The sequence below is a fragment of the Poromitra crassiceps genome, assembly GCF_964638095.1.
Source record: "Poromitra crassiceps genome assembly, contig: HAP1_SCAFFOLD_561, whole genome shotgun sequence".
In the NCBI taxonomy this organism is placed as follows: Eukaryota; Metazoa; Chordata; class Actinopteri; order Beryciformes; family Melamphaidae; genus Poromitra; species Poromitra crassiceps.
Window position 1 is genome coordinate 88780 of NW_028151847.1, and position 9429 is coordinate 98208.

Here is a 9429-nt window from a genome sequence, read left to right on the forward strand (position 1 = left end):
AGTCTCACTCTTCAATCCTCCTCTCACTCTTCTCTCTCTCTCTCTCTGTCCATCAGTCTCACTCTTCAATCCTCCTCTCACTCTTCTCTCTCTCTCTCCATCAGTCTCACTCTTCAATCCTCCTCACTCTTCTCTCTCTCTCTCTCTCCATCAGTCTCACTCTTCAATCCTCCTCACTCTTCTCTCTCTCTCTCTCTCTCTCTCCATCAGTCTCACTCTTCAATCCTCCTCTCACTCTTCTCTCTCTCTCTCTCTGTCTGTCAGTCTCACTCTTCTCTCTCTCTCTCTCTGTCTGTCAGTTTCACTCTTCAACCCTCCTCTCACTCTTCTCTCTCTCTCTCTGTCTGTCAGTTTCACTCTTCTCTCTCTCTCTCTCTCTCTCTCTCTCTCTAGCCGTTTTCCCACATGCGTACCGGAAAATTACCTGTAAGTCAATATCGGACATTTCCCTTCACACCTCTCCTCTGGCATGTGGGAATCTATCAGCGAAATTGCCTGTATGGGGGGGGGGGGCGGCACTGCAGAGCGGGTGGGGAGTGACGTGTCGGCAAAACTCCGAATGGTGAAATAAGTTTGCTTGTTTATCCGTTCACCTGCGTAGCGTTGAAGCACTTTTTACAGACTGGCTTCATTTGATGTGTCCAGGCTTGCCTTGGCTGTCGGCAACGTTGCTTAGTGCCTGTCGGACTGTGACTGAAGGAGGAGGACGGACTGTGGCCAGAGAGCGAGCAGAGAGGAGAGGGGAAAATCAGCACAGCACACACATGAAGCTGACATAGGCTACTGCTCTTATTATCACAAGATCATTTCGCCAGTTTGCTTTAATGTGCGCTAATGATTAGATTATCCCCGCTGGAACATTAAGCAACGTGTGTACACCTCGCCCATGAGAGTGTCGCGCAGAATATGAAGATAGACTAAACCGGGGACAGATCATGACTGATGATTATGTACCTCTGCGCTGCTGCGTGAGACTAGAGCCGTCTGGAAGCGAGAGAGACCAGGAGGGAATTTATTTTGGGAAGATGCTCTGAACAATTTTGACGACGTGGAATGGAAGCGTCATTTTCGCATGTCCCGGTATTACGTGCTGAGTCTGGTCCGACCCGCACGCAAGATCACCCGGTGGCGAAAACCACTGGAAGCGCGTTTGCGACTGGCAATAGTCCTTTGGTGGTACGCAACACCAGGGGAATATCGAACAATCAGCTGTGTATTTGGTGTTGGACTGTCTACTGTGTGCATTGCAACCTGGTCCACGAAGTCACAGCCCACTGATAGCGGAAAATGCCTTCGGAAATCAGCAAGCTGACATACTGCTCTTATTAGGCTATCACAAGATCATTTCGCCAGTTTGCTTTAATGTGCGCGAATGATTAGATTATGCCCGCTGGAACATTAAGCAACGTGTGTAGGCTACTCCTCGCCCATGATTGAAGGACCGCTGTCGCGGAAAATGACCTGAACCGTTTCCACTTGCGTCCCCTTAAGACCATACCGCTCTTGTGACTGGCACGAAACTGGTGAAATGTCGGGGACGACGGGGTCGCGCTTATACCGGCACGGCGCCTTTCTCACATGCAGGCATTAGACCACGTACCGGTCATTTTGCGGTACAAAGCGCATGTGGGAAAAGGGCTTCTCTGTCTGTCAGTCTCACTCTTCCATCCGCCCGCCCGGCTCTCTCCCCTCTCATCATCATCATCTTGTAGCCCTCTGCCCTCTCTCTAGAGCAGGGAGTGTTGTGCCGCATTTTATGGCATATTAATGCAGCGTGTGTGTGTGTGTGTGGAGGGGGGGGGGGGGGCGCGTGTGTGTGTGTGTGTGATGTGTGTGTGTGTGTGTGTGTGGGGGGTGGGGGGGGGTGGGGGGGGGGGCGTGTGTCTGTGTGTGTGTGTGTGTGTGTGTGTGTGTGTGTCCCTCTGCAGCAGTATAGTCCTCTCCAGAGTTTGAAGCACACTATGCTAATGTAGCCTGTGGGCTCTCAAATACAACTCTTGATCCAGAGGGCTTTTAGATGCTGATGGAGTACCGCACTGTACTGTATGCATGTTGATAAAAGCAGGATGACACACACACGCACGCACGCACGCACGCACGCACGCACGCACACACACACACACACACACACACACACAGAGGATCAGAAACCATACAAAAAGCTAATGTTATTATCAGATCCATTGATGCCAGCAGGTCCAGCCCAGAACATTGCTGCTGAAACAGTGTTTGTGAAACAATTGTTAATTCCATTAAATCAAAGTGAATAATAGGATGATCCAGTCATGTGTGACTTGATTCAGTGGTTTTGTAAGCTGGCTGTTTCTACACTCTGTGTTTCTACACTGTGTGTTTCTACACTCTGTGTTTCTACACTGTGTGTTTCTACACTCTGTGTTTCTACACTGTGTGTTTCTACACTCTGTGTTTCTACACTCTGTGTTTCTACACTCTGTGTTTCTACACTGTGTGTTTCTACACTGTGTGTTTCTACACTCTGTGTTTCTACACTGTGTGTTTCTACACTCTGTGTTTCTACACTCTGTGTTTCTACACTGTGTTTCTACACTGTGTTTCTACACACTGTGTTTCTACACTGTGTTTCTACACTCTGTGTTTCTACACTCTGTTTCTACACTGTGTTTCTACACTCTGTGTTTCTACACTCTGTGTTTCTACACTGTGTGTTTCTACACTCTGTGTTTCTACACTGTGTGTTTCTACACTCTGTGTTTCTACACTGTGTTTCTACACTGTGTTTCTACACTCTGTGTTTCTACACTCTGTGTTTCTACACTGTGTGTTTCTACACTCTGTGTTTCTACACTGTGTGTTTCTACACTCTGTGTTTCTACACTGTGTTTCTACACTGTGTTTCTACACTGTGTTTCTACACTCTGTGTTTCTACACTGTGTTTCTACACTGTGTTTCTACACTCTGTGTTTCTACACTGTGTTTCTACACTCTGTGTTTCTACACTCTGTGTTTCTACACTGTGTTTCTACACACTGTGTTTCTACACTCTGTGTTTCTACACTGTGTGTTTCTACACTCTGTGTTTCTACACTCTGTGTTTCTACACTCTGTGTTTCTACACTGTGTGTTTCTACACTCTGTGTTTCTACACACTGTGTTTCTACACTCTGTGTTTCTACACTCTGTGTTTCTACACTGTGTTTGTGTTTCTACACTCTGTGTTTCTACACTGTGTTTCTACACACTGTGTTTCTACACTCTGTGTTTCTACACTGTGTGTTTCTACACTCTGTGTTTCTACACTCTGTGTTTCTACACTGTGTTTCTACACTGTGTTTCTACACTCTGTGTTTCTACACTGTGTTTCTACACTGTGTTTCTACACTCTGTGTTTCTACACTCTGTGTTTCTACACTCTGTGTTTCTACACTCTGTGTTTCTACACTGTGTGTTTCTACACTCTGTGTTTCTACACTGTGTTTCTACACTGTGTTTCTACACTCTGTGTTTCTACACTGTGTTTCTACACTGTGTTTCTACACTCTGTGTTTCTACACTCTGTGTTTCTACACTGTGTTTCTACACTCTGTGTTTCTACACTCTGTGTTTCTACACTCTGTGTTTCTACACTCTGTGTTTCTACACTCTGTGTTTCTACACACTGTGTTTCTACACTCTGTGTTTCTACACTCTGTGTTTCTACACTGTGTTTCTACACTCTGTGTTTCTACACTCTGTGTTTCTACACTCTGTGTTTCTACACTCTGTGTTTCTACACTCTGTGTTTCTACACTGTGTGTTTCTACACTCTGTGTTTCTACACTCTGTGTTTCTACACTCTGTGTTTCTACACTCTGTGTTTCTACACTGTGTGTTTCTACACTCTGTGTTTCTACACTGTGTGTTTCTACACTCTGTGTTTCTACACTCTGTGTTTCTACACTGTGTTTCTACACTGTGTGTTTCTACACTGTGTGTTTCTACACTCTGTGTTTCTACACTCTGTGTTTCTACACTCTGTGTTTCTACACTCTGTGTTTCTACACTCTGTGTTTCTACACTGTGTGTTTCTACACTCTGTGTTTCTACACACTGTGTTTCTACACTCTGTGTTTCTACACTCTGTGTTTCTACACTCTGTGTTTCTACACTCTGTGTTTCTACACTCTGTGTTTCTACACACACACAGAGGATCACTGTGTGTTTCTACACTCTGTGTTTCTACACTGTGTTTCTACACTCTGTGTTTCTACACTCTGTGTTTCTACACTGTGTTTCTACACTCTGTGTTTCTACACTCTGTGTTTCTACACTCTGTGTTTCTACACTCTGTGTTTCTACACTCTGTGTTTCTACACTCTGTGTTTCTACACTGTGTTTCTACACTCTGTGTTTCTACACTCTGTGTTTCTACACTCTGTGTTTCTACACTCTGTGTTTCTACACTGTGTGTTTCTACACTCTGTGTTTCTACACTGTGTGTTTCTACACTCTGTGTTTCTACACTCTGTGTTTCTACACACTGTGTTTCTACACTGTGTTTCTACACACTGTGTTTCTACACTCTGTGTTTCTACACTCTGTGTTTCTACACTCTGTGTTTCTACACTCTGTGTTTCTACACTCTGTGTTTCTACACTCTGTGTTTCTACACTCTGTGTTTCTACACTGTGTTTCTACACTGTGTTTCTACACTGTGTTTTTACACTCTGTGTTTCTACACTGTGTGTTTCTACACTCTGTGTTTCTACACTCTGTGTTTCTACACTGTGTTTCTACACTGTGTGTTTCTACACTCTGTGTTTCTACACTCTGTGTTTCTACACTCTGTGTTTCTACACTCTGTGTTTCTACACTGTGTTTCTACACTCTGTGTTTCTACACACTGTGTTTCTACACTCTGTGTTTCTACACTGTGTTTCTACACACTGTGTTTCTACACTCTGTTTCTACACTCTGTGTTTCTACACTCTGTGTTTCTACACTCTGTGTTTCTACACTGTGTGTTTCTACACTCTGTGTTTCTACACTCTGTGTTTCCCAGCTTCAGCTTGGCGCTTACTGTTTGTAGATGGATCAAAATGATTGGGGGAAAAAGGAGCGTAACCTTTGGATGTGAGGAAAATGAGTGTGCATCAGATTGGTACTTGGTGGTGGCAGCCATCCATCCCATCATCTGACAGGCACAGCGAGAGAAGCCTTGAAACAAGTTGCATTGGAAAGGAGTGAAATAATTTCACAGTACTGGCAGAATTCTTCACTTATTTTAATTAAAACGAGACTTACATTTTAGATTAAATAATTTGTACATACAAATGGATTTTCTTTTGCAATGTAAGATCTATTTAATATTTCCTTCATCCAACATTATTACACTGTGTGTGTGTGTGTGTGTGTGTGTGTGTGTGTGTGTGTGTGCGTGCGTGCGTGCGTGCGTGTGTGGTGGCCCACTGCAGAAGTATCTAGTCCTCTCCAGATTTTGAAGTACAGCATGCTAATCACAAGAGCCTATAAGAGCTGGAGCACACACACACACACACACACACACACACACACACACACACACACACACTAAACTCTCTTTGTCGCCATACCATGCTGCTTGAAGGAAGGTGTCATCGGAGTCAAGGTAAGTTCAGGCATGTCCAAAAACCTTTGTTTCCCAGCATGCACCCTGGTCCTCACCCAAACACAACATCCCAGCTTGCTCTGCAGCAGTCACACCGCTCGCTCTTCTTCACCAGTTTAGGAAGTGTTAGTAATTTGTTTGTATTCTCAGTTCAGTTCAGTCACCTCATTGTACCAGATGGGACATGTGTTGTCTACTCTTTTCTGAACCCTTCCATGTGTTGTGTGTTGATTTTGAAGTGTGTGTAAGGGTGTATTCACACCTGTCTCGTTTAATTGGAGCAGTTGTTCCGAAACAGAGAGCGTTTTCCCCGTTGGTGCGGTTCCTTTGGGCACGTGTGAACGCGAAATCGCGCTCGGATGCGGGACAAAATAAGTGGGCCGAGATCGCCAAGAAAGGGTGGTCTCAGTCCGCTTCCAAACGATCTCTGGAGCGGTTTGTTTGTGGTGGTAACTACTTCAACTTACCGTAGGTTATATATCAAGGATTTGGGCATAATTAAAGCGTTATTTTATCGGCCTGTCATATCGGCAGAGATGTTCATTTCGGGCTGGTGCCGATATTTCATTTGAAAGCCTTTATTTATCGGCCGATACCGATGACGTGCCCGTATCATTAGGCATCCCTACTTACCTTGTATGAAACATGAAGACATGAAGTATTGAGAATGTAACCGTGTGTGTGTGTGTGTGTGTGTGTGTGTGTGTGTGTGTGTGTGTGTGTGTGTGTTGCAGAATGAGTCGAGGAACATAGAGATGCTGGGAGCAGCCTGTGCTGTGGGAGTGGGCTGCTGTTTTGCCGCCCCCATAGGAGGTGAGTCTCCTGTAGAAACACACAGTAGCATACAGCAGGGCTAGCAGGAAATATACTGCATGTACAGTATTGCATTTGATCTTACATAATATATGATATAACTGGGCATAGATACAACATTGTGCAATTACAACTCATTTGATTATATAGTGTTGAATCTGAAAGAGATTGTTGTTTTTCTTCACGGTTTCTTCTTGGCCCTGGCCCAACATTCTGCACATTGCTACTTTTTCATCAATGAATACAAACGGTCAGATAAATATCAACTCCTTTAGGCCTTAGAGCACCGCTCAAATATTTTGGCCCTGAATCTGGACAGTGAAGAGCAGAACCAAAAAGCATGAGATAGTTTGCCTTCTGAGACCCGACACCTATCGCCTAGTCGTGACACAGAAGGATAAGTCTTGTGCAACCTATTATGCTTGGAATAATGAAGACGGTGAGCAACTTTAAATTGGATCAGCTGGTGTCTGCTGTTAATTGAGCAGAGTTGGACCAGATGGACAAACTCCTGTCCCATATAAATTCAGATAGCTCAACAGCAAGTTCCTCTTAAAGGATGTCTTTACCTGTAATCAACCCGCTTTATATAATCTGGGTATTATAAGCACATGGGCAGCTGCAAGTCATTAAGGCTTGTTACGGCTCTCAATGCGATTCTCTGCGGATGTGGATTTGTTACAGCAGCAGTGCTGTAATAAATGGATTAACTTGGAGCCCTGCAGTGTGTGAGCTTTTCTTTCTTTTCCCAGTTTAGTTTACCTTTAGCTGTGCACCTGCCCTATTCGCCTTTGGATGTGCGTGTTTTTACCTCTTTTCATGTGTTTACCCCTTTAAAAATGGCCACGCCAGTTTTTCCCTCGCCAAAATGTTGTTATTTAGCCCCCTTCCCAGCAAGATATCATCATCTAGTTGGCACCAATGGATGATATATTATATCAGGTTCTTCACTCTAGCTCTAAAAATGAGCCCCCTACAGCCTCCTCCTACAGACACCTGTATATTTGGGTGAACATATTGCTATTTTCTCAGTATTGGGGGGACATGGGGGAAAAAAAAGCATGGTTACGCCCCTGTCAAAACTATATACTAAGTGTAACAAGAAGAAGAGTGATCTCATCTCAATGGCAGACTTTTTCATTAGTTTTCAGGAAAATATGATTTGAAGACATGAAATGGATGATTTTTTATTGTGTGTGTGTGTGTGTGTGTGTGTGCGTGTGCATGTGCGTGTGCTTTCCAGGGGTGTTGTTCAGTATCGAGGTAACGTCGACGTTCTTTGCGGTGAGGAACTACTGGAGAGGTTTCTTCGCTGCTACCTTCAGTGCCTTCATCTTCAGAGTACTCGCTGTGTGGAACAAAGACGAGGGTAAGCTGCTTGTGTGTGTGTGCGCGTGCGTGCGTGCGTGCGTGCGGTCGTTTCATTCGTCATTTCAAGGCTTATTAACACGTTGAGTGCCATAGCCGAGATATCTCGTCTTACATAATCCAACGGTTAAGTGCCATAGACGAGCTATCTCGTCTTACATAAACATTTTTTTTTTTTGACGGTGGGACATCAATCAACCCCTTTTACGTCTTCTATATCACTATTGGAGGAAGAGAATGTGTATAATCTATTTTACCGACCACTAAGTGGCGACAGTTCTCTCCAGACAGAGACAGAGAGAAAGCCACAGCCACGGGACCCGTGGACCAAAAGCAGCCGCCTCCCGCGGAAATGGCTTGGCGATTTTACAGTCAGAAACGAACGAGCCTCATTCTCATACTGTAGGCGGGGACGCTTCGCGCTGCTGCGGTGGGGGGTTCCAGAAATGGACTGGGTGAGCAGCATAAAGCCTAGAGTCGCACGGGGCTTCATCGGGGCTCTCAAACCCAAGAGACAGTGAGACCTATCCACACTCGCTGCCAGGGAGAGAGGCTGCTCAAACTCGCTGCTCAAACTCCCAGCAGCAGAGCACTCCGCAGCACAGACGGAGGGAGGAGTTTGGAGACACACACACACTCTCTCTCTCTCTCTCTCTCTCTCTCTCTCTCTCTCTCTCTCTCTCTCGGAGAGAGAGAGAGAGAGAGAGGAGAGAGAGAGAGAGAGAGCGCACAGAGTGGGAGACAAGGGCACCCATAATCACAGGCACGTGAGGTGGTTCTAAAAATCCATTTATCTCCAAACTCTCTGAAAATCTCTGAAACCATGCTGTACTCAACGGCTAATATCTACATAACTACTAACTCTGCAAACTAACTCTTTTAGACAGAGAAAGCACACATTCTATTAGTTATTTTTAGATGATTGGTGTTCACGAATTCTTAACAGAAAATAATCCTCGGCTCTTGTAAAATGAGCCAGAATCCTCAAAAAAAAACCTGGCACAACTTACCTACAGGATTGAAAAAATGGCTGGCACTCAATGTGTTAAGACCTTGCCTTGTATGCTTTTGCCTTGTATGCTTTTTGATCATGTTCTGATTGTAGTGTTCTCTCCTCTCTGTCCTCCTCCAGAGACCATCACAGCTCTTTTGATTGTAGTTTTCTCTCCTCTCTGTCCTCCTCCAGAGACCATCACAGCTCTTTTCAAAACCCGCTTCCGCCTAGACTTCCCCTTCGACCTCCAGGAGCTTCCTGCCTTCGCCGTCATTGGGTGAGTCTCGACTGCTGGCGAGGCATCAGCCAATCGTCTTAGCCGCACACATCACTTAATGGCTATTCATGCTGCCTGTGGTTATAATAACTAAAACGATACTTGAGTCACGATACGATATTATTGCGATATTGCGATATCGCCGATATTGCGATATATTGAATATTGCGATATATTGAATATTGCGATATTTCGATATATTGCGATTTCTTGCTTTTTCAACTGCAAATGATGTCCCCAAAGGAAAACCTTGTCAACATCTGGTTTATATAAGAACAATTTTTCAGTCTGTCCATCTGACTTCAACCATTTTATTGCAGCAACATTGTCAAGTAGACAGACCAACAACTTTCATAAAGTCATGTCATAGT

The 9429-nt window shown here is 44.6% G+C and overlaps 1 protein-coding gene across 1 annotated transcript in view; it reads left to right on the plus strand.

The window, feature by feature from the left end:
• Positions 1-9062, plus strand: part of LOC310771369 (chloride channel protein 2-like) — a gene marked incomplete at both ends in the record, with an annotated part of 82670 nt that extends 73608 nt beyond the window's left edge. Inside the window, 3 exons of the mRNA XM_083663995.1 lie at positions 6341-6419; positions 7663-7788; positions 8974-9062. Coding sequence (XP_083520121.1) covers positions 6341-6419; positions 7663-7788; positions 8974-9062 — 294 coding nt within the window. The remainder of the gene's footprint in view (positions 1-6340; positions 6420-7662; positions 7789-8973) is intronic.
• Positions 9063-9429: the final 367 nt, after the last annotated feature.